Genomic DNA, 26037 nt, shown 5'->3' on the forward strand with positions numbered 1-26037 from the left:
GAAATGAACACTAGACGAATCTAAATTCATTACATTTGTACGATGTGCTTTTCATAGTTGGAACATATGGTAGTTGTAAGTGTAAGCCGTACAGCATTATCTCTTAAAAATTACAAAACATCGTGTTCGTGTTATGATGGAGGAATTTGATTTTAAGCAATAATATGTGATCTTCGTAATTTTATTATTATATAGACATCATACCTACTGAATTTATGAATTATTCACTTGTTTAGCGATAATTGAGGGCATGTTACATAAGGGGTCAGCCTTCAATTATTGGAACGAACAGCCGGCCTGTTCATATGGTCTAGTGAGTTGAGGCGGGATGTACCGAAGTGGGGCTTCAATTTCTCGAATTTCTAATGCCTCAAAGCAGACCCTACGAGTTTTCAGGGGTCATGAGGGTAGAACAGGTATGGCTCTTTTATTTAACATTACTTTTACTAAGAATTATTCTCAAAACTAAGTCAATATATAGTTATCGTTTCCTGGTTGCACATTCTGCAATGAAAGTTGAGCAGGAAAGTATCTTGGTATTTGCATAATTATATCGGGTCTATATAGTGATAATATTATGGTGTATCAGTAGCATTATGGTGCAAATACACCATTTACCTTGGAGTACTTCATTGGTAGAATATTATATCAAAATGTAGGGTAAGTTCCTATTCGAAAGTTGTTTACATTCATTTCAATTTTCTCTAGTCGGGTAACAAATTATCCTTAAGGCTTATCCTTCGTGTTCAGTGAGATTGTTGAGGTGGACGGGTAATATCACACAAATTGAGAAGAAAGAAAGACTCTACTTTTCGTGAACATGTCGGTATTAAAGATGACGTAATCGATCGGGGTCGATTGCATAATGACTGTTCTTAAAATAGGAGTGTAATTTTAGATAGTATAATCCTCATACCTTAGCGTAGGGGGTTGGGTTGGGGACTGTTGTATATTGTTTTGATCCTTAATAGAAAACTTCTGGGGTAATTACATTTTCTGGCATCTTTTAAGTGAGAAAGATTTTAGACTAGTCAGACATTATGATTATTGCGAAATTCTGTTACTGTTATCTTTTTGACAATGTGTGACCAACAGTGGGTATATGCAAAAGATAGTCTTGCAGGAAAGACCTCAATCATCTTCCTGCTTCCTGTCTTCATAACCTGACAATATTCTCACCATGTAAAGGTACCCTAAGGGACGAACGCCTGCCCACGAGATCAAGTTCAAGGTCTCCTTTAATTTAACTGTATTTTCTCTACCTTTTCATCCACGCAAAGCTGATAACAAGCAGATGTTCACCTACAGCTATTAAAAGCTAGTGGTTTGGTAAAATTTCTACAGTAGACTTCAGTCCAAAATTTCTGCTGAGAGAGATCTTAGGGAGGGTCCAAAGACTTTTGCCAGTTGCTTAGGGGCTGAAGGTTTCCAATTGGTGAAATCTGAGGCAATAGTTATTGTCACTATTGGAAAGTCTATGAAGGAAATGAAAAGCCTTATTTAGGTCCATTGCCACCATTATCAATTTGTCAAGTGACTTGCATTAACCACTTCACTCCGGGGCTCATCGCACGTCGGGCAGCTAATGCTGCCGGACGTGCGATGTTGCGTCATAATAATCGCATTATAAAAAATAAAGTCAGTGCTCAATCGTTCGTTCTCTTTCACCCATGAATTTTGATAACTAGAAAATATGATGAAGCCAGTTTAGAGAGAATGGAGGTTACGTAGGTACGACTACAATAAATATAATCAAGACACTGACATCGGCATCATCACGTACCCACTTGCTCCTCATGACGCCTACGTAGACGTCACCGTATGGTAGTGGTTAACCTCTTCACTCCGGGGCACATCGCACGTCTAGCAGCATTAGCTGCCCGACGTGCGATGTTGCGTCATAATAATCACATTATGAAAAATAAAGTCGGTGCTCAATCGTTCGTTCTCTTTCACCCGTGTATTTTGATAACCATAGAAAATTGATGAAGCCAGTTTAGAGAGAATGAAAATTACGTAGGTACGACTACAATGAATATAATCAAGATGGCGACATTGGCATCATCGAGTACCCACTTGCTCCTCATGCCGCCTAGGTAGGCGTCACCGTATGGAAGTGGTTAAAGCCTTCTAGTGTTAAGTGAATTTTGTAAGGAGTGTGCTGATGACGTTACCTTTATTTGATTTTGTGGGTATTTTTTAGAAGTGTACCCATCAAACAAGAACAAACATGATGTCTCAAAGCTCGCATTGAGCTCCAAGCAATCAGTAGTGTATCTAATCTTGATTATATTCATGTGGCTAAATGCTTTACTTTTGTGTGTTTATTCTCAACTCCCTGGGAGTCTTACCATATATCATCATTCTGATAATTTATTACATACACACATATACCAAGGCTTTTTTCCCCCTTACAAGGGAGGTAGCCAAAAAACAAAGGCATAAAAACCACTTCCACCCATTCCATCCCTATCACACTCCACTCCCCTCCACCCTCTTCTCTCCCTCTTATCTTGGCACCTCCTTGATGACTGGTCATCCCTGCATCCTGTCCACTGCCCTGGGTCAGAAGCAGTGTCGTAAGACACAGCACATCCACAGTAAGGCTGCTTCATCAAATCGGAGACCCTCCTCTCCGTCCCCTCATGCAGAAAAGGAGAAGATGGGGAGAAATCCCTTCGGGCTGCATCAAATTTTCTTACACATACGTCATCACCTCCCATCCCCCACCCATTCCACCTCATGGATCACAACATCGTCCATATACAACCATTCTCCATTCACCCATCTTCTCTCCTCTCCCGTCCTTCCTCAACAAACATTCCCCTCTTCCCCAAAGCCCCTATTACCCCACCCATCCATCACATCATAGGTCGCCCCCTCATGTTCACTCCTTCCATCTCTGCCTTCCATACCTCTTCTACTAGTATTTCTTCACTCATTCTTTCCACATGTCCAAACCATCCCAATACTCTTTCATCCACCCTATCTCCTAACTCCCTTTCCACCCCCATGGTCCTCCTCACCTCATTTCTCACTCTATCCAGTCTAGTAACCCCAATCATACTTCTCAGACACCCCATCTCAAATACTTTCAAACTCCTTCTCTCCTCCTCTCTTATGTTCCATGTTTCTGCCCCATACAGTGCTGTTGGCACAATCACTCCTTCATACAATCTCCTCTTAGCATCCATTCCCAAATGTCTATTTCTCATTACACTTTTTAATCCACCAAGGATAATTTATTACACTATAAAACTCTAATTTGCATGTCTGACTGTAGCAATCACTAAATAAGTATGTTTTCAATTTCTTCTTGAAAATATCAACATTATTACTTTCCTATATCTCTCTGGGAAGTCAATTAAATAACCTTGGGGCAGATGTCCCTAAGGCCCTAAATCCCATTTGAAGATTACTTCTTGGTTCAATCAGCATGAAAGGATCTTCACTACTTTTAAGTGATATAGTTGATCCAGGTTGATGATCTTCCAGTATTTGCTTTAAGTAATATGGGTTCCATGTCTAATTGTTTGGTATACCATAAAACAAATTTTAAACATAATTCTGGCTTTGATAGGAAGCCAACAGAGCTCTGTACAGGTGTAATGCTGTCACGTCTTGCCACGCCTTTTATTAATCTAGCAGCCCTGTTCATGATATACTATAATTTCCTTAGCTGGAAATTACAGTAGTCTAGTCAACTAATAACTTGATTGTGTACAAGTTACCTCAATGAAGATTTGTCAATATATTTCTTTACAAATGCAATATTTCTCAGATGATAGCCTGCCATTCTTACAGTTTTGTCTAGTTGTTCTTTCATGGATAGGTTTCTACCTATCAGCACTGCCAAATCCTTTACTGATTTACTTACTTCAGTCTCACTTCCTCCGATATTTAAACTTTGAATATCCTCCAGCCTACTTAGGTCTCTTTTTCCAACAATCAGACACTCAATTTTATCATCATTCAATTTTAACTGCTTCAAATCCATCCATTCCTTAATTTCCATCATAATCTCTCTTAACTTTCTCACTGTCATCAACATTATTGAATGTTAAATAAAACTGAGTATCATCAGCAAGTAGCTTAAAGCTTACTCCATGTCTCTTTAGTATATGTTATAGTTCAATTGTATAAATACAAAAAAAAGAATAGGACCCAGTACACTACCTTGTGGAACCCTCTTGATAGATTCTGGGTTCCAGACAAGGAATTTCCTATCTGTATACAATATGTTCTCCTTTCAATGTAGTCCTTCATAAACTTCAGTACCTCACCTTCAACACCAGTATTTTTCAGATCTTCCACTAACAAACTATGCACCACAGTATCAAAAGCAGCACTCTATTCCAAAAGGATCAGAACACCACACTTTCCATAATCCATCAAAAAAATCAAATCATTTATCACAGAATATAGTGCAGTTTCAGTTGAGTATAATTGTTTATAAGCTAATTGTTCATCAGGCAAAACTTGTTTTTATCATAAAAATTCTTTAAGTTGACCCAGAATTACACATTCTATCATCTTTGAAAAGAAAGATTAATTTGACACTGGTCTATATGAGATTAAAAGTTGATTGTCTAGAGCTTCCTTGATAACAGGTTTAATAAAAGCAATTTTTTCACTTTCAGGAAGAATACTCTTGACTATGCATAGGTTGAGTATTTTAAGATAGTCTTCAAAATATTGCTAATGTTCAAGCTACTTTTAAAATCCGATATTGGATATGGATCACCTTCACTATAAGTCAACTTTGCTTTACAAACAATCTTCTTAATCATACTAATAACAACACAATTGAATCTAGATAATTTTACTTCAGGGTTTATCATAGGCCTGAGTACCATTCCTTGAATTGAAACTCTCAAGAACCCCAGAACCACTCTTGATATCTTCTCATCAAAATGTTTGAGAAATTTCTCAGCTAATTCCTTATCATTAAAGCCTTCTGGTAACTTCTTTTTCTTTTTAGATCCTGTCAAATTGTCAAAAATCAAATATAGTTTACTCAGATCATTTCCAACATTTTTTATTTTACTTGTGAAGAAATCACACTTCCAGTTTTTAATACATGAATTGTATCTATTTTTTTTCCTATTAAATTCTCTTCTAGCGCTGCTAGTACGTCTTCTATGCCAGAGATGTTCGGCTCTGTTTTCCCTTTTTGCTATTTTAGTTTCAGCATTAAACCATGGTGATCGATTCTTTACAATAAATTCTATGATAGGACAAGCATTATCATATTCTTTTTTTGAAGTCTCATTATACAACTTTGTGCAACAACATACACAGTTTTTTATCCTAGTACAGGAGTCGCTCAAATTACGCGGATTCAAATAACATGGATTCAATCATACATTAATTTTATTTCAAAACCATCTCTCTAGAAAGAGAGTTGATGATAGCAAATAGTGTTTCGGAAGAAAGTCAAGCATAAGTACACATGGGAGAGGGTGTTGGAGGGAAGGGTGGTAGATAGAGCGTTAATGGATTATTTAGTGGTAATTATGATTATGATAGGAAAAGTTAAGGATGTACATGTGCTAAGGGGAGGGGGTGGGGGAATATCAGATCATTTTTTGGTGGAAGGTAAGTTGAGAGTGGAGGATAGATGGAGAAAGAGGAAAGGGACAAAAGGTAGGGAGGTTCTTAGAGTGAACTCTTTGAATGAAAAGGGAAAGGAGAAGGAGTACGAAAAGAAGCTGAAGGAGGAGTGGGAGGGAGTAAAGGATAGAGTGGATCTGAGTGTGGAGGAGGAATGGGGATGGTTCAAGGAGGGAGTCATAAAGTGTGCAAGGATGGTGTGTGGAACAAGAAGGACAGGGGGAAATAGAAGAAAGGGTAGTGAATGGTGGGATGAGGAAACAAAGAAAGTTGTTGAAGAGAAGAAGCGAGCTTTCACAGATTGGTTACAAAATAGGACGAGGGAGTCATATGAGAGGTACAAAGAAAAGAAAAGAGAAGTAAAGCAAAAGGTAAAGGAGGCAAAGAGGAGAGCAGATGTGAAGTGGGGTAAGAGTATGACAGAAAATTTTGAAAGTAATAAAAAGATAGAAATTAAGAGAGGAAGAGGAGGCGAATCAAGTAGAGAAGAAAATGTAAAAGGTGCAGATGGAGAGATGATAATGGAAGAGAAGGCAGTAAGGGGAAGATGGGCAGAATATTCTAGGGAGTTGCTAAATGTGAAGAAGGATAGGGAGGGAAAGATAGCTGCAGTGGGAAATGCGAAGAAAATGAGAGTGATGAGTGAGGAGAATGGAGGAGAAATAAGGAAGGATGAGGTGAAGGCAGCTGTTAAGATGATGAAAGCAGGTAAGGCACCTGGTCTGGATGGATGCCATGCAGAATGTCTGAAAAGGGGAGGTACAGTGATGGTGGACTGGCTGGTGAGGTTATTTAATGTTTGTTGGAGAGAGGGTAGAGTGCCGGAGGACTGGAGGAGTGCCTGTATAGTTCCTCTTTACAAGGGAAAAGGGGACAAGTGCGAATGTAGTAGTTTCAGAGGGATTAGCTTGTTAAGTGTAGTTGGGAAGGCTTATGGGAGGATCTTGATTGAGAGGATTAGGAGAGGAACAGGAGTAATTGGTGAGGAACAGTGTGGATTTAGGACAGGTAGAGGTTGTGTAGATCAGATCTTTGTGGTAAGACAGATATGTGAGAAAGCTATAGGAAAGGGGAAGGATGTTTTTTGGGCTTTTATGGAACTGGAAAAGGCTTATGATAGGGTAGACAGAAAGGCACTGTGGGAGGTTATGCAGATATACGGGATAGGAGGAAAGCTTCTGAGAGCTGTCAAGAGTTTTTATGAGAGTAGTAGAGCTTGTGTCAGGATTGGAAAAGGAGAGAGTGAGTGGTTCGAGGTAAAGTTGGGACTTCGTCAAGGATGCGTTATGTCGCCCTGGCTGTTCAACTTATACATGGATGGGGTGGTGCGTGAGGTAAATGCAAGGGTAGTGGGCAAGGGATTGGAGATGGTTAAAGAAGATGGAGAAAAGTGGGAGGTGAGCCAGCTGTTGTTTGGTTAAAGAAGATGGAGAAAAGTGGGAGGTGAGCAGCTATTGTTTGAGGACAACACTGCACTTGTGGCAGGATCGGAGGAGGGATTGAGGAAGTTGGTGGCAGAGTTTGGGAGAGTATGTGATAGAAGAAAGCTAAAGATAAATGTGGGTAAAGGTAAGGTGATGAGATGTACAAGGGTCGGAGGAGAGATTGAGGAAGTTGGTGACAGAGTTTGGGAGAGTATGTGATAGAAGAAAGCTAAAGATAAATGTGGGTAAAAGTAAGGTGATGAGATGTACAAGGGGTGAAAGTGGCAGTAGACTGGAAGTGAGCATTAAGGGAGAGCGACTGGAGGAAGTGGATAGTTTTAGATACTTGGGTGCAAATGTGGCAGGAAAAGGTGGAGGTAGAATGTAGATTTAGAGAAGCGAGTAAATGCCTTGGTGGATTAAAGAGTGTAATGAGGAATAGACATTTGGGAATGGATGCTAAGAGGAGACTGTATGAAGGAGTGTTTGTACCAACAGCACTGTATGGGGTAGAAACATGGAACATAAGAGAAGAAGAGAGAAGGAGTTTGAATGTGTTTGAGATGAGGTGTCTGAGAAGTATGATGGGGGTTACTAGGCTGGATAGAGTGAGAAATGAGGAGGTGAGGAGGAGAACAGGGGTGGAAAAGGAGCTGGGAGATAGGGTTGATGAAAGAGTATTGGGATGGTTTGGACACATGGAAAGAATGAGTGAAGAAAGACTAGTAAAAGAGGTGTGGAGGGAGTGAACATGAGGGGACGTCCTAGGATGAGGTGGATGGATGGGGTGAAGGGGGCTTTGGGGAAGAGAGGAATGTCTGTTGAGGAAGGACGGGAGAGGACAGAAGACGGGTGAGTGGAGAATGGTTGTATATGGATGATGTGATTGCATGAGGTGGAATGGGCAGGGGGATGGGGGGTGAGGTAGTATGTGTGAGCAAAATTTGACGCAGACCGAAGGGATTCCCCGTCCTCTCCTTTTATGCATGGAGGGACGGAGAGGGGTGGTCGCCGATTTAATGAAGCGACCTTGCTGTTGATGTGCTGTGTCTTGCGACAGTGCTTCTGACCCAGGGCAGTGGACAAGGTGCAGGGATGACCCATCATCCAGGAGGTGCTCAGATAAGAGGGAGGGTGGAGGGGTGTGGAGTGTATTCAGGGATGGAATGGGTGGAAATGATTTTATGCCTTTCCCTTTTTGGCTACCTCCCTTGTAAAGGGGAAAAAGCCTTGGTATATGTATGTATGTATCTCAAATGTAGAGAACCGTTTTAAAATTCGCGCCGAGTCTGGCACGCATACGCACACATGCGGCAACATCGCAAACATTTGTGGTGACTACTATCTATTTTACCATATACAGTCAATCCTCAGATAACGCGGTCATTATGTACTGGGAACTGCTCAAACAAGGGTATGGGGCGAGGTGATAGCCGTGGGTGGCTGCCTCTGGTCATGTGTCAACCTCTGTGTACTGATGCAGGAGGGAGGGAGGGGAGGAGAGAGGTGGTAGAGGGGTAGCCAATAAGTTTTAGCTTGTCGCTTCCACCACCTGCGCCATGCTATCGTGAAATTTTACTGCCCTAACCTGTTGAGGTGTAATGTTTCTTTCGTTTGGAACAAAACTAATAAGTCTGATAATGACTGCGCTTGTCGTGTCTTAATTTCTCTTATGGGGTTCTTGTTGTTACTGGCAGTAGTGGTTTGGGAGATCAAAAACAGACATATACATGTGTAGACACGCACACGTAGACACGTGTTAGACAACCAGTGATGTTGTGAATGCGCATGCGTGTACACACAAATATAAACACAGACATGCACACATATATGCTTACTTGTACATATGAACACAGACACATACACGCATACACACACACACGCCACACACACATACATACACCACATACACACACATACGCCACATACACACACATATACATATGCCACATACACACACACATCTGTATATGCCACATACACACACATGTATGTACGCCACATACACACATGCATATACGCCACATACACGTGCACACACACACACATACACACTTCAACGAATGGACGGCTTAGAAGACGTTCTGAAGAAAAGTGAAGTCTGTGGATCCCAACGCAAAGAGAAGTGCCTAGTGTTTTTGCAGGGTGGGGGGGAAATTGCTCGTGGAGTAGTGGGAACGTAGGGAAAGAGGAAAAGGGGAGGGATTACTGAGGGAAATGGAAGGAAATGAGGAGGGAGTAGACTTTGCCCAGCCAGACAAGCGGAAGGTAAACAAAAGACTTAGCGAGAATCAAATGTCTAATAAAAATGTAAAGATTAGAAGTATAGAGAGGAGCAATACAGAAGAAAGTGACGAGAATATGTTCCAGGGATTTAAAGAGGGTGGGGGGGACACAACCCCCCCGACTGATAAGACTAGAGGAGAGAGTTGATAAGGTGATCGAGGACTTGGAGCGTAAGTTAGGTAACGTAGACTCCATTTTCCAAAGAATTGAAAGGTTGGAACAACTAGAGAAGGCTAACAGAAACTTAACTGAAGAAATAGAGGACCTAAAAAGACAGTTAGGAAATGTAAAGGAGGAGAATGAGAAATTGAAGAAGAATAGTAATGAAAACAGTGAGAAAATAGCTACAGAAGCTAAAAATTGGAGAATAACTCAAGAAGGGAATAAGGTTTCATTCACTGACATAGTCAAACAGCAATTGAAAGAACATAATGAAGACTCAGTTATTAAAGTGATGAGACAGAAGGAGAATATAGTAAGAGAATTAGCTGACAAAAAGAAATGTATAATTATATTAGGAATGGAAGAGAAACATAACCCAGATAGAACCGCAAGAATCAAGGAGGAAAATGAAAGAGTAAGCAGTTTATTAAAATTAGTCCAGGAAGATGAACCAGAAATTATAAAGGAAATTGAGGAAAAATTCAGACTCGGAAAATATAGTACAGATAAGACCAGACCAATTAAGATTAAATTCAGGTCACAAACAACAGCAGAGAAAATTCTATCCAAGACAGGGAAACTAGCAACAAATGATCAATATAAAAAGGTATGGATAAAAAGAGAAATGAATAAGGAGGAAAGAGAGGCAGAAAAGCAGAAAAGAATTGAAGCTAAGGCAAAAAACGAGGAAAGAACGGAGTCAGAGAAAGAGAGATTCTATTGGAGAGTAGTGAACATGAAAATAAAGCAGTTCGACATACTAAAGAAAAACATAAGGGAAACAGAGAATACAATGGAAGTGGCAGAAAACTAAGAGTGTCTTACACAAATATAGATGGATTGATAACAGGATTGAATGAACTGAATGATTATTTGAAAGAAAAAGAACCGGACATAATGGGAATTGTAGAAACAAAATTAAAAGGCCCACTACCACCCAACAGTGTAGGACATGATACATACAATTATTGGATTAGAAACAGAGAGAAAAAACAAGGGGGTGGAGTTATGTTCCTGACTAAGAAGGATATAAACGTGAAAGGTGTCATATATGGAAAGAATACAGTAGAGATGATTATGATAGAAGTGGAAGACCGAGATAAGAAGAGCAGAAAATTTGTGATCAATTATGTGCCTCCGAAAACAGCCTCATGGGAGGAGAGTGAACATAAAAGTATGTTAGAGGACACAAAGATAGCATTAACTAAAATAATGGAAGACGGAGGAAGAATAGTTATGATGGGCGACTTTAATTGCAAAGAAATCTGCTGGGAAGAAATGACAGTAAAGAGTGGTGATGACTCATGGGGAAATGCTCTACTTGAGATGATTACTGACCATTCAATGACACAATGGATACAAGAGAACACTAGGTATAGAAATGAAGAAGAACCATCGAGGCTAGACTTAATAATTACATCTGAACCTAGAATAGTGGACAAGATTGAATATAAAACACCAATAGGTAAAAGTGACCACATATTGATTGAACTGGAACTTAATGAAGAAAAATATATGAAAAGAAATGAACAATATAGAAAAGGAAGAATGATGTATGAAAAAACAAACTTTGATAAAATAAGAGAATTCTTCCAACAAGAAAACTGGGAAGAAATATACAAAGAAGAAACAACAGTGGAAGAGAAATGGAATATTTTGACAAAAATTTACAAAAAAGGAGTGGAAAAGTATGTCCCAAGACAAAAACAAGAAAAAGAATATGTAAAATGCTGGTACAACAAAAGTTGTAGGGAGTTAAAGGACAAAAGAGACAAAGCCTGGAACAGATGGAAAAAAGACAGAAGACCTGAAAAATGGAAAATATATACTGGTTATAGAAATGAATATGTACAAAAGTGCAGAGAGGAAAAAAGAAAATATGAAAAAGATGTTATAGAAAAGTGTAAAGATCAACCAAAACTATTCTACAGATTTGTAAACAATAAACTGAAAAACAAACAAGACTTAGAGAAATTAAGACAAGGAGGAGTTGAATACACTGAGGAAATGGAAATGGCAGAAATTATGAACAAACATTTTAAATCAGTGTTTACAAGGGAAAATATACAACCTGAAGAGATTGAGTGGAAGGAAAAAGTCCCCCCTATGGAAGAAATAGAAGTAACAAAGAATGAAATATTGACACACTTGGGTAATTTTGATGTCAGAAAATCGCATGGGCCAGATGAAATAGCAAACTGGATTCTGAAAGAATGCAGGAATGAACTGGCAGACAAAATACATAGCATAATAAGCAGTTCCTTAAAAGAAGGAAAAGTTCCAGAAGATTGGAAAAAAGCAAATATAGTACCTATATATAAAGGAGGAAATAAAGAAGAACCTACCAACTATAGACCAGTCTCTCTAACAAGTACAATAGCAAAAATATGTGAAAGAATTATCAAAAGTAGATGGGTAAAATACTTGGAAAAAAACAACGTACTAAATCCAAGGCAATTTGGATTCAGACAAGGACGATCATGCGTCACCAATTTAATATGTTTCTATTCAAGGCTAATAGCTATAATACAAGAAAGAGATGGATGGGCTGATTGTGCATTTCTAAACCTAAAAAAAGCTTTTGACAAAGTACCACATAAGAAGTTGCTTAAGAAATTAGAATATGAAGGAGGAATACAAGGTAAATTGCTAAATTGGATGGAAGACTTTTTGCAAGAAAGAAAAATGAGAGTAGTGATAAGAGATCAGCACTCAAAATGGAATGAAGTAATAAGCGGTGTCCCGCAGGGAACAGTTCTGGCCCCAATAATGTTTGCTATATATATTAATGATATGGATGAAGGAATTGAAAGCTATATGAGCTTCTTTGCAGATGATGCAAAATTACTGAAAAGAGTGAAAACTGAAGAAGATGGTGAATCACTACAGAGAGATCTAAATAAAGTACAAGAATGGAGTAGGAAGTGGGAGATGGAGTTCAATACAAAAAAGTGTAGTATAATGGAATTTGGAAAAAGCAAAAACAGAATAACAGGATCATATAATTTGGGAGAAGAAGGAATAAAAAAAGTAGAAAATGAGAAGGACCTGGGAGTCATTGTTATGAATAATATGTCACCTGAGAAACATATAAATAAGATTTTTGGAGAAACTTATAATTTAATAAGAACAATCAAAGTGGCATTTACATACCTGGATGAAGAAATGGTGAGGAAAATCCTAATCACCCTGATAAGACCAAGATTGGAATATGCAGCAACGATATGGTCACCAAGTACAAAAAAATGTATAAAAAAACTTGAAAGAATACAAAGAGCAATTACAAAACTGGCACCAACACTCTCAAAACTATCATATGAAGAGAGACTACAAAAACTTAAACTACAGACACTAGAGCAAAGAAGAGAGAGAGAAGATTTGATAGCTATTTACAGAATCATGAAAGGCATAGAAATTACTGATAGAGAAATCTGATAAAATGGGATGACAGAAATACAAGAGGACACGGAAAGAAAATAAAAAAAGACAGCTATAGAAGAGATTTTAAAAAGAACAGCTTTCCTCACAGAGCAATAGACAGTTGGAACAAGTTAGATGAGAAAGTGGTGTGTGCAAAAACAATACATGAATTTAAAAATAGTTTAGATAAAATGAGATACGAAAACGGGACACCACGAGCATAGCTCCCCTTCCCGTAAAATACAACTAGGTACAACTAGGTAAATACATACATATGGTTCTCGGTATTTAATATGGAATGTCAGCATATGCGGATTTGGTCATACACGGTAATTTCAGGAACCTAACCCCCGCGTTATTTGAGGGACTCCTGTATTGTGTGTACAGATACTATGAAATATAGCACCAATAATTTATTTATACCAATACTGTAGTAAGTAAAAACAATATCTTCAGAGTTGTTGGTAATTGAAATAACTGAAAACATGTATTTTGCTTGGTTATACCTTTGAATACTCAAGAAATAAAAAAATATATGGCTTTATGTAGCTCAATGTACCACCTCCCCCTGGACATTACCCCACTCATGATGTCAGAAAGGTTGATGGCACTCATGCTTGTAGGCACATTATTTCATGGTATGCACTGCCGTATTGGATCGTACTTGCAAAAATATTGAAAGAAATTGTAGTACATCATTAGTTTTACCTTTTTAATGTGATAAAGTAAAAGAATGATAGACAAATGGGTTGTTGGCACATATTTAGGGGTTAATGGCAGAGTTCGGTCGTTGTCTGCCATTAGTGTGGCCCCTGCCAGCTCTATTCATCCCTATTCTTTACCTCACCTCTTCATTTTTCCATCCATCTTAGTAACCCTCACCATACTTTTTGAACACTTCATTTCAGACATGCATGGACTTTTTCTTTCTGCCTCCTTTAAATTTCAAATCACTGCTCCATACAGTGTCTTATACACAATCACCCATTTGCACAGTCTTCTCTGTGTGTTCATCCCCAGGTACCTATTTCTCATGGTACATTTCATAACCCTCAGACATTTACTTGGTATTCTTAAACTATAATGTACTGCCACTCCCACCTCCCATTCTTTCATTCTTTGCTACATGTGACTGTAATGAATTAACCTTAACACTAGACATGTGAAATTTCTGCATTTGCATGAAATTATGCATATTTAAAAATGCAGGTTTGGCATTATTTCTATTTCTGTATCTCCAAGCTGGAAAAAAGTAATAACATGTATATGCTCATAACTGATACTAGTAGTATTTTTGTGCTGTTCTTGATTGGTATATTCAATGTAGTATGCACCAGAAAAAATGCAAAAACTCCCTACTGTGGGAAGGGGGACACTTCAATCTCACCTCCCGCACACCCCACACCCCTTTCATTTTATTTTTTTCAGGCCTCACTTGCATACCTGCTCACCACTTCCTCTAGTTCTCTTAACTCCACTTGTACATTTAACACCTTAGTTTTGCTCACATTTACTTTCAACCTCCCCACACATACCACCTCGAACACTGCCACTAACTGTTTTCACTCTCCCTCCTTACTCAGCTACAAGTGTAGTATCATCCACCAACAATACCTGGTTGACCTCCTTCCTTACCCCTGCCCAGCAGCCTATAACACATCACACACACTTACATTTCTGAATCAAATTGGTTGTGTGAAATTTTCAGATTTGTTTATCTTTCTCAATTCTCTCATTAAGTTTAGCTGTCATGCTGGTTAGACATGGGTCTGTAATTCAAGGGTTCGTCCTTATGGATCAGTACAAGTTTTTTTTAGGTGTGAGGTAATGTTCCCTTTTTTATGATTTTCACAATTAGGCTGTGAATATTGTTATCCACTTCTTTGCATCTATTTCCTTCATTTATATTCCTCCTCCATATTCATATAGGGCTTGTCTTTTAAGGTGAGCATTGTTATGCCCATACCATAACATGCCTAAATTCAAAATGAGGAGCACTAAAAAAATGCATATCTACGAAAAATCGAAGTTCAAATTTTGTATGCCTCAATGATGTTTACCACAGAATGAAGCAGAGGTAGATCTCATGTAATATTCACATATTAAAGAAAAAAAGACATCTGTGTAGTGTGTTGAGGTTAAATTCCAACAGTATGAAATTTTTTTGCCCTTTTTTTTTTAAGCATTTGTTCATTATTGCTGTTTGTTTTGATGTATGTTTATAGACACTCCTCTCACAATTTTCTATTGACTTTTCTTCCACTTGCTAATCCCATTCTTAATTTATTTTTGTCAGTGTGGATTTGGGTGTTTTTATTTATTTTATTTATTTATTAATTTTTTTTTTTTTTTCTTCTTCTTCTTTACACTCTTATTTCTTGTTTTCCTCCACTTTTTCCGTGTCACATCTCATATATTGGCAGCAGTACACCTTCATTTGAACCAATACTCTGATTGATCTTCCACTAATTCTAGCACAATTTTTTTCACACAAGTTGTAAGTGCAACAAGATTACATACCAACACCAATGGGGCACATGTATATAATGAAATAAATCTTCCTCCTCTTCCCTTTTCTGTTACGTGTGCCTTCCTTCTCCCTCCACCTCCTTTCTCTTCCCCCACCCACATCCACTTCCCCAACTCATCTCTTCCTGCATGAATTACTTAACCTGCTACACTACATCTTAGATCTCTTCATTGATTTCATCATTATTCCATCTTAGTAATCTTCCCCTTCTCCCTCATATTTCTTGCATGAGGCAGTCATCATTCCATGGTATACATGTCTTCACCATATCTTTGTGTTCTTATGTCAAACAAATTTATGGTACAAGATTTAGGTCAGCATAGATATTGGGATTTTTTTCTCAGATTAGATTATCATGGTATGGTGAAGTCTGGTTGGAGTGTTCTTTGTTAGAAAAAACATCTACAACAATTGTTATTGCTTTCCATTAAGATAGTATGATGTGCATTTTGGTGTATGGAGTGAAAATAAAATTATACACCAAAACTGATAGGACACATGCATGAAGAAACTGAAATACTCCCCATAGAATGTCACATGAAAATGATAAGTACACAATTTTTTGCTATAACCCTAAACACCCCATCCATTTCGTATAAAAAGAAAAAACACCACATCAGCCACACAGGAAAATCCATCTGAAGAAGTAAGAATCACATAGCATGCTTGCATTTAAGATACCACCCAGCATTAAAACAGTATCAACACAAAATAAGCTTGGCCACAATCAAACTGTCATAGGTGCAGCTACCAAACAGAAGCCACAGGGCACCTTATTCTACAATGCCCCACACAAACAATCCCTAGATAACAACACAGTGGGCCTGCCCCGTGGTCATTGCCTTTTACTGGGGTGTTTTGTATCTCTTGCAAGGGAGACCTAGGACAATAGATTTATTGATTGCACATCATAAGAAGGCTGATGAGAGGTAAAAGGCAGCTCATGGCCTACACAGTTTTCAGTGAAAATAATCTGTGAGAAATTCAAGTATAGCAATCTGTACCATATCTGAACCTCGTTTGTTTTATATGGTGTGTGTATTGTACCACTTTTATATTTATGTCACTAAAGTCCCTAAAATGTTGACTGTTTAAAACTTCAAGTCCATACCTCAGATAGGGAATGTAAAGATATGTATGTGGAGACCCATCACATGGTAGACTCCTGGGCTCCAAACCCTAGTTTACAGAATGAAAATTCTGGGGTTAATGTTGCTTGAGGAAAGAAAGGAAACTGATGGTACCACATTGCAGTATGGATTGAAAGAAAAGAAAGAGGGGACATCTGAAGCACTTACACTTCTCCTTTTCTCCCTCTTATCTTCCTCTCTCGGCCCTCTCCTGTCTTCCCCCTCGCCCTCTCTCTCTCTCATTCTCTATCTCACTCACTCCTTTCCTCTCTTATTTCCTGTCTTTCCCCTCCTCATTCTACCTTCTCTCTCCTTTCTTCTTCCCCTCTCTATATATCCTTCGTCTTTCCCTTTCTTCCCCTCCTCTCCCTCCCTCTCTCCTCATCCTCTTTTTCTCTCCCTTTCCTATCGACTCTCATACCTTCCCTGTCGTTTCCTCTTCCTTTCCCTCTGCCCCATGTTTTCCTCTCTTCTCTCCTCACCCTCATTTTTTCCTCTCTCCTCTCCCTCTCCTTTCCTCTCTTCATCTCTTTCCTCCCCGCTTCCCTTCCATCTCGTCTGCTATTCCCTTCCCTCTCGTCTCCCCTTCCCTTCCATCTCGTCTCCACCCTTCCTTTCCATTTCTTCTTCTCTTCCCTCTCCTCTTCCCTATTTTTCACTTTTCCTCTCCTCTCACCCTCTCCCTCCTCCCCTCTCCTACTCCATCTTTCTCGTCTCTCTGTCTCTCTCCCTTCCCCTCTCATCCTCCCAACTCCATTCACATTTTTGCACCATCCGTCGGTTCCTCCCTACGCAATTCTTTCTTATTATTGTGTTCGTTTTTCTTCCATTTCTTTCTTTCCCATTTCTTCCACTGCCTCCGCCCTCTCATTCCCCCCGAGGCTTATCTACTGCTATTTCCTCTGCCGCCATCCTTTTTAATTATATTCTATATATTTTTTTATTTAATTGGTTGTTTATTTTTATTATTTTTTTGGTGTGGGATTGCCACATAGGCTAATCAGACGCCCGAGTGGCAGCCAAGATAAGGAAAGTTTCATTCGTTATGTAAGAGATAAATTGAGATAGGCTTAGAGAAGTGTCGTTCATTAGGTTAATCACAATAATGATTGTGAAACCCGCAGCCTCACAGCGAACGGCAACGGTCCTCTGGGTCTCGCATACACGTCTTTGGCTATGAAATTTCGGACTGCTATGTTGTTTTTGCGTGGGCCGTTTTCTGCCACTGGATTAATTAATTAATTAATTAAGTAGTAGGAGTGGAGCAGTCACCGGCTGTCTGCTCTTGTGTGAAATTGACAGAAATCTCAAACTCGGAGGAGTGGGCTATGATATAATCAAGATGGCTGTGATTCACTCCCGTACAGGTTGTACGTGCCACAGAGACGTATACATGTCTGGTGGAAGGCAGAGACAAAGGGAAGAGTGCCAGCCATTACGTAAGGGATGAGTCTAGGCTAGAGCTTTCTCGGTGCCTATGAGGGAGCCACGGTGATAAGATAGCTTTGTGGCAGCCAGAATAAAAGGGAGAGTGCTAATCAGTACGAAGTGGGTTTATCAAGTTAGGCTGTAATCTGTTGACCACCACCAAGGGTGCTATGGAGATGAAGGAAATGGCCTGGCGGCAGGCAAAAGTGAAAGGTAAAAATTGCACTCGGTGTTGAAGGAGTTGTGGTTAGGATTCGAGTGTCCTGTAGGGATGGCGGCTTGTGACGGAGTATTTTTAAAGGTGTGTTGGGATTGGAGAGAGGGGAGGAGGCATAGGACGTTTCCTTGTGCTGAATGGCGAGTTGTTTTCAACCATGCTCAATAAATATCTGGGGTACGAATTGGGCAGTTGTGGTGTTTCACCTGCCCCGGTAATACGACCACAGAGCGGTAAAGATGATGTCCTCCGTCGGTGCTTGGCGTCTCCAGGCATGAACGCGACTGTTTTACATTATGTAAGAGGTTTTCTGCTTGCGGGGTGAGTAGGTTCACGCACGCACGGAACGACGAGGAAGGGAAGGAGGAGGAGGATGTGTGCTTGGGACGCTCACGGTCATCCAGTCACGTACGTCAGCAGTTTGAATGTTTCCGGGATAGGACGTGAACCCAACAACTCAGGGAGCGGAGGCCTAGTCGACGTCATTGAAGAGTGCTGCATGCCAGTCCTGGGTATCACGGGGTCTGGTCCACCTGCGGCAGTAGGAGAAGGGGAGGAGGGAGCTGTAGAGAAAGTTGTGGCGCAGAGGCGTGGCCAAGACAGAGGAGGTCGATCGCCCTATGACGCGTACGGTGGGTTCGTTGGGCCCGCCGTGCCCCCCCCCCTCAAGCAGTTATGTAATCGCTGCAGTCATGTGCTTTGAAGAACTCTTAAAATGTGACCTCGCAGTTATGTTGACAGCCAGACATAACTGAGAATTATTGGTACCTTTGGCATTTGCAATGGTTAGCGAAAAAATAATTTGGAAATTGAATCCTTTATCTTCAATTTCTCAGATAATTCGATATATGTATACAACTTCTACTTCATCTCAAAACGGTAACATTAAACTATTGGCAGAATGGAGGCGCTCATTGCAAGGGTTCTAAACCATGTATGAGTTTGAAAAGTTGGGTGAAAGTGACTGAAGTGAAATGTATTGGTGTGCATATGTGTGACTAAAACCCTACTTACGGAAAATATCGAAACTAGGATAACCGTCACCATTACTTTCACCAACACAGTCTCCAGTCAGAAAAGAATGATGCGTGACCCTGGTCCATAGGGGTTTCAATAAAATCCTTAAAACATATTTGTCGCATAAAAGTCGTGCAATCGGTAACATGCAGGGCATTAACTAACATAGTGATCACTATCGACACTGAGCACCATTACGAAGTCAACCGAAATAACAACAGCCAACCGGCCGCAATGACCTACCCCAATCCTGTGTGTGTATCGTGCGTCTATCCTCCTCGCATCATCTTCCCACCTCCCTACCTCCAAACGCCCAAACTCTCGTCCCCCTACGTCAGTGCCCATACAGCCAGAAGATTTTTAATAATATATTTTGGGCTGTCGGAACCGCAATACCAAAACATAACAATGCTAATAATAAATTCAGATTAGGAATGACCTTTCTACAATTGTTGGCTACAGATATTTTCGAAGAATGTGCCCACCCTCCAAATGGCAGAGTACTGGTTCGAAAGCTTGAAAATACCCATAAGAAGATTAACAACCTCCTTAATGCTGTCGACTTTAATAACGCATGCATACAAGAGAATCTGCTCCCTAGATATTCAAATATATATATATATATATATATATATATATATATATATATATATATATATATATATATATATACACACATACATACATACAATTTTGTCTGGAGTTTTACAGATTTACGGTATGTGGCGTCTTCGTTTTGATAGAATTATTAATTATTAAGAAGCTTCTCGAGCCACACGAGTGGCTTGAAAGAGCGGCAAGTTGACCACTGCCCTACATTGACCCACTTCGCCCTTCTGCCCGACACGTATCCCGTTTCGCTCCTGCCTGTTTTTACATCTCGTTCACTTTTAACGTATTCTGTGTCATGGACATTTATGTATTTATAGGCGTGACTTGTCACACCAAAACTTCGTTTACACCTTTGGCTACAGAATCCGGTACGTGAATGGGTGCCGGTTTAGTATGTGGCCTACGATTTTTTTTTCTCTGGTATAGTATGTGGCCTACCTATTCGACGCACCGAGGAACGCGCCAAGCTTTGCAGTATATATAGTTTGTAATCTTTAAGTAATAACAGTTCTCCGTCTGTGATTCCTTTGTCATCACTGTTTAACAGAGGTACGTTTTTCAAATGTTACCATTACGTTTTAATGTTGTTTTTTAAAGTGTAACTTACTAGTTTAAACTTGTTGCTATATTATTCTATGTGGAGAAGCGAAATGCAGAAACCCTTATACCAATCATCCAAAGGGAAGTGGAAGTTGGTTCGGTAATCCACTCCGATGAGTGGGCCGCTTATCGTCAACTACAGCAAGTAGGATTTCGTCATGCGACCGTTAACCATCAACACCACTATGTTGATTCAGCTACTGGCGTTCATACTCAAAAAATTGAAAGATCGTGGTTGGAAAGTAAAATAGACATTCTGAAGAAAAAGCGTGGAGTCCCTTTTCATCACTTCCAAGGGCATCTTGATGAATACTGCTGGCGGTATTCAAAGGGACCTGATGGCGACTTATTTTTATGCATTTTGCAGGATATCCGTTTATGGGTCATATTGAAAAAATACCTTTGAATCAAATGGTATATTTTATTTGTTGCTGCCATGTTGACTTCACAATTGGTCGTTGGCATAGGAAATAAAACATTGTTACATATGGCACTAGAAGAATTAAATTGACTGCTAGCATAAATATTAAAATTTCGAGTTGCAAAATGTAGTGAAAGAATTCGAGGTAGACTCGGGCCTTTTGATATTGAACTCCTCCCCCTGTACACCCTAGTTGAATGAAGTCGCAAGTACGTTGAAAAGCAGCTAGTAAAGTTGTAACCTGATTCAGGCTGGATTGATCGAGAATGTCTTTAGCCCAGAACCCCCCCCCTTTCCCCAACTGCATTAATCACAAGTATTGACTTTCCGTACCCCATCGGCAGACTGTTGTATTCCTTTCTGTAGTACCTTAGATATCAAAGGGGTTTACTATCTTCCGTATTGAGATTTACGTTTCTTTCAATACTGACTAACGCCAGGCTGCTTGATTCGTCCTTGTGGCACCTCTTCGGTAGTGAAGGTGTTTCTTACGTTTAAGTCGTCACGTGCGCAGAGCTATGGCGAGATGCCACCACCAAGGCCTCGTACCAATAATGACGTCATTACCCCCACCGCATCCTCGCCATGCCTCCATGCTAACACGATTGCTCGCATGTCGGAATTCCAAGAACAGCTTCACCACACTATACAGAGTTAGTGATAGGTACTTGCTATTTCTCATTCGATTTTATGATGAGCGGGGTAGTTCGGGTTGAATGGAAGAAGTTGGCACGGCGTCTTGGCATCTTGCCAACAAAAACCCTTTCCCTCCTCTCGTGGTCGTCGTACTGCTATTGCTGCAACCTCCGGTGTTACGCTAATATTAGGACAGCAAAAAGAAAGAAAAAATGATAATAATGTCCTCTAACCAAGGATGCTTTCAAATCTTTTGGGAGGGCGGAAAATAAATACCTAGATTAAAGATTGAATAGTTTATCCTGTTTTACATTTTTCACTCGTTTCTGCAAACTGAGCACAAAAATTGATAGGAAAATAGCGGAAGCTAATAGAGATTTAGGGGCAGAGCTGGAGACAAGGTGCCATCACTTTTGTCCTGTACCTATTGTTAGAGATGAGTATGGGATTTGAATACAAATGGGGGTTAGAGTTCTCAATGACATCTATCCTGCATCCTCTTTATGCAGGGTTCCATTGTATTTCCAGTAGCTAGAATAAATGTGTAAAATGACACTATGAATTGGTTTAGTGTTCATGTAGGTAGGGGTGTGCCGATTAATTTGCATTTTTTTGGTGAATCGGCATCGGCGATTTTTTTTTATGGGATTCAGCATCGGCAATTCCCACATTCAAGGGGTCAAATATTAGATAGAAATAGGTTTTACTATTAAGTTACGATTAAGAAAATTATTAATCAATTTTCCACTCTGCACATATTTTATTAAAACCATGTATTAAAGGATTCCAGTTACCTGAAGTTAGTAGTTACATCAAGATCTATGAAATAAGTTTTTTTCAACCAATTGAAAATAATCAATCATGCATAGATTATAAAGCAAGTAAAAATCATAGTTTAATTACTTTATATTAAAAACTGATGCACCATAATTATATAAAATGGAATCAGCAACTAAGGGTGAATAGGAATCTGCATTGGCATCTTCACACCCCCTACATGTAGGTGTTGCTTATGGTTTCACTGACTGGAAAGCCACAGCCACATAGTAGTTGGCAACATTCTTTAGGTACTCCCACAGATCTCTCTAGGAAGAAAATATTGTCCTGTTGCCTGTGATATATTGATGTAGCCCTGCTTTTATGTCATTGGCTTGTAGTAGTAGTAGGTGGTGATGAACAGTCACCTATTGTCAGCTCTCCTCGTATAAAAAGGTGGAGGAAGTGATAATAATTGTTGTCTTGATTTTCACTTGATTGTAAATCCAGTCCCACAGTGGGAAGAAATAGTCACTGGTTTACAGTAGTAGTAGGAGGGGAATAGTTGCCAATTATCAGCTCTCCATATGTGAAAAAGGGGAGGAAGAACTGTTGAAGTTAGATTTTGGGCCTAGTACTGGTACAGAGACCTTGTGTTAGCAGCCCTTAGAGGATGCATCTCCAGATGAAGGTGAAGATGTTGACAGATTTTGGTGATGTGTATAAGTTGGATGATTTTGTCATGAAGTTTGTAGCTAAATCTGGACATTGGAGATCTAGGACAGTCTCCCTAGGTTCCTCTCCGCTCTTGCTCTCTATCTCTGAAGTTCCTTATTCCCAGATGTCAAAATGAATAAAACTTTATCATCATCATCCAGTGTTTCTCAGCAGATTTGACAGCTTTTATGAATAATGTATATACTTCCCAAATAAGTTTTTGATGAAAGTTTTTCTTTATTTATTGCAGGTGGAGGTGTGCGTAAAGCCTCCAATGTACCCTACAAAAAGACGAAAATGTCCGACCTTCCAGCTCCTCAGGGATCTTGGCAAATACACAATGCTCGGAAACAGAGGGCGAACAACACAATTCTTGCAATTGGCATAGGCTTCACAGGCTTCTCACTGTTTGTGGTAAGGACAAAAACTGAACATGGTAGTAGAAAGGGTACTGGGCTGAACCAACTGTGATGGTAGGGTTGTCCAATGTCATTGAGGTAGTGCACCAGAGCCAAGGAGACTGATTATCTTCATGAATTCCTGCCAAGGGTCATCTGCTTCAAATATATTGTATTTGTGTCCACCTAATTGTAGTATACAGGATAAGAGCTATGCTCCTGGGGTCTCACCTCATCTTGCTTTCATCAATTTTATCTTAAAATTCACCTATCTTATTTGACTACTATTTCATCAGTTATTTTGTGGATCAGTGCATCTATATATATATATATATATATATATATATATATATTATAATTATTTATTTTATTTTTATTTTTTTATTTATTATTATTATTATTTTTTTTTTTTTTTTTTTTTTTTTTTTTTTTTCCCACATCTTTCATAGTTGTGGATACTGCTATCTTGTCACCTTTCTTTTTGTTTGCAGTACCAGTTTAATCTTTGCGTAATTGATCAGCTAAACTAAGAACTATTATATTTGTGTGTGAGTATGAATCGGCTTTTCTCTCTCTGTCTTGCTACATTGCTTCTGACCCAGGACAGTGGGGAAGATGCAGGTATGACCTGTCATCCAGGAGGAGCCAAGAAAAGAGGGAGGGAGGGGTGGTGAATGGGAGTGGAGTATGTGGGGATGAAATGTGTGGTAGTGGATTTATGCCTTTGACTTTGGCTACCTCCCTTGTAAGGGGGAAAAAGCCATTGGTATATGTATGTGTATGTACACATTTGCTTATTCTTTCCAGTTCTCTTAACCCCCCCCCCTTGTCTTTTTCATGTAGTTTCTCACTATTCATCTTAATAACCCCCACCTTCTTAAACACTTCAGTTCATGTTTAGGTTCTTCCTTTTTTCCTCCCTTAAATTCAAGAATGAATGAAAATTTTCTATCAAGAGTGGGGGAAGACAGAAGTGGATGGAGTGAATTTGAAGGGAAGACTGAGGATGTGATAAATAGGTGGGCTGAAGGAGGCATAGGTATATGTATATAGGTATGGAAGAGAGAGGGCAAGAGATAAGTGTGAGTGGAGAGTGAATTGTACTTCTTGTGGAAGGGATTTTTCTATAGGGCTAATGTCTACTGAGGTATGGTGGAGTATGGAGTTTGATGGCTGATCATGAAGTGATTGTTTTTTGGTCTCTGTGTGAACGTGTTTTTGTATAAATGTGTTGCATGGTACAGGTAGAAGATTGTTGTAGGTGTTTGATTAGTTTGATATCAATTGATAATTCATTTCTAAGATTGCTAGCATAAAATGTCCATGTTAGCAAGTACCATTTTTACTTTTGTTTATTAATGTAGTAATGATTGTTGCCTTGAGGTTCAAAAACTGGAAATCAGCAGCCCCACACTAGTTGGCAATAGTCCATGGGCCCTCTCATAGGCCTTTATGGGAAGAAACTTGAGTCTGTTATCTGTGTTGTGGAACTGTTTCTATTTCACCAACTAAAATTAGTAGTAGGAAGGGGAGATGTTAGTTGTCCGAAATCCATAAATGAAAATGTGAAAAATGCAGTTATAGAGATTATGGGTTCAGTCCAGACATTAAATAGCCTGTTGGGGCTGCACCTCTAGGTAGAGGTGACAGGGTTTTGACATACATACATCATACATATACCAAGGCTTTTTCCCCCTTCCAAGGGAGGTAGCCAAAAAGGGAAAGGCATAAAAACACTCCCACCCATTTCATCCCTAAATACACTCCACACCCCTCCCACCCTTCCTCTCATCTGAGCACCTCCTGGATGACGGGTCATCCCTGCACCCTGCCCACCGCCCTGGGTCAGAAGCAGTGTCGCAAGACACAGTACATCCACAGCGAGGCTGCTTCATTTAATCGGCGACCCCCCCTCTCCATCCCCCTTTGCATATAAGGCGAGGACGGGGAGAAATCCCTTCGGGCTGCGTCAAAATTTACTCACACATACTACCCCACCCCCCACTTCCCCGCCCATTCCTCCTCATGCAGTCACAACATCATCCATATACAACCATTCTCCACTCACCTCTGTCTTCCGTCCTCTCCCTTCCTTCCTCAACAGACATTCCCCTCTTCCCCAAAGCCCCCTTCACCCCATCCATCCACCTCATCCTAGGACGTCCCCTCATGTTCACTCCCTCCACATCTGCCTTCCATACCTCTTTTACTAGTCTTTCTTCACTCATTCTTTCCATGTGTCCAAACCATCCTAATATTCTTTCATCAACCCTATCTCCCAAATCCTTTTTCACCCCTGTTCTCCTCCTCACCTCCTCATTTCTCACTCTATCCAGCCTAGTAACCCCCACCATACTTCTCAGACACCTCATCTCAAACACATTCAAACTCCTTCTCTCTTCTTCTCTTATGTTCCACGTTTCTGCCCCATACAGTGCTGTTGGCACAATCACTCCTTCATACAGTCTCCTCTTCGCATCCATTCCCAAATGTCTATTCCTCATTACACTCTTTAAACCACCAAGGCATTTACTCGCTTCTCTCAATCTACATTCTACCTCCACCTTCACTCCACCTTTTCCTGCTACACTTGCACCCAAGTATCTAAAACTATCCACTTCCTCCAGTCGCTCTCCCTTAATGTTCACTTCCAGTCTACTGCCACTTTCA

General features: G+C 39.9%; 1 protein-coding gene across 1 annotated transcript in view; it reads left to right on the forward strand.

Moving 5' to 3' along the window:
- Positions 1 to 267: 267 nt before the first annotated feature.
- Positions 268 to 26037, forward strand: part of AIF (Apoptosis inducing factor) — a 65188-nt gene continuing 39418 nt past the window's right edge. The window contains exons 1-2 of the mRNA XM_076178480.1: positions 268 to 416; positions 23220 to 23383. Of these exons, the coding sequence (XP_076034595.1) occupies positions 329 to 416; positions 23220 to 23383 (252 nt within the window). The 5' untranslated portion in view covers positions 268 to 328. The remainder of the gene's footprint in view (positions 417 to 23219; positions 23384 to 26037) is intronic.

Source organism: Oratosquilla oratoria, chromosome 41 (genome assembly GCF_046742065.1).
Source record: "Oratosquilla oratoria isolate Oo_2021 chromosome 41, ASM4674206v1, whole genome shotgun sequence".
Classification (NCBI taxonomy): Eukaryota; Metazoa; Arthropoda; class Malacostraca; order Stomatopoda; family Squillidae; genus Oratosquilla; species Oratosquilla oratoria.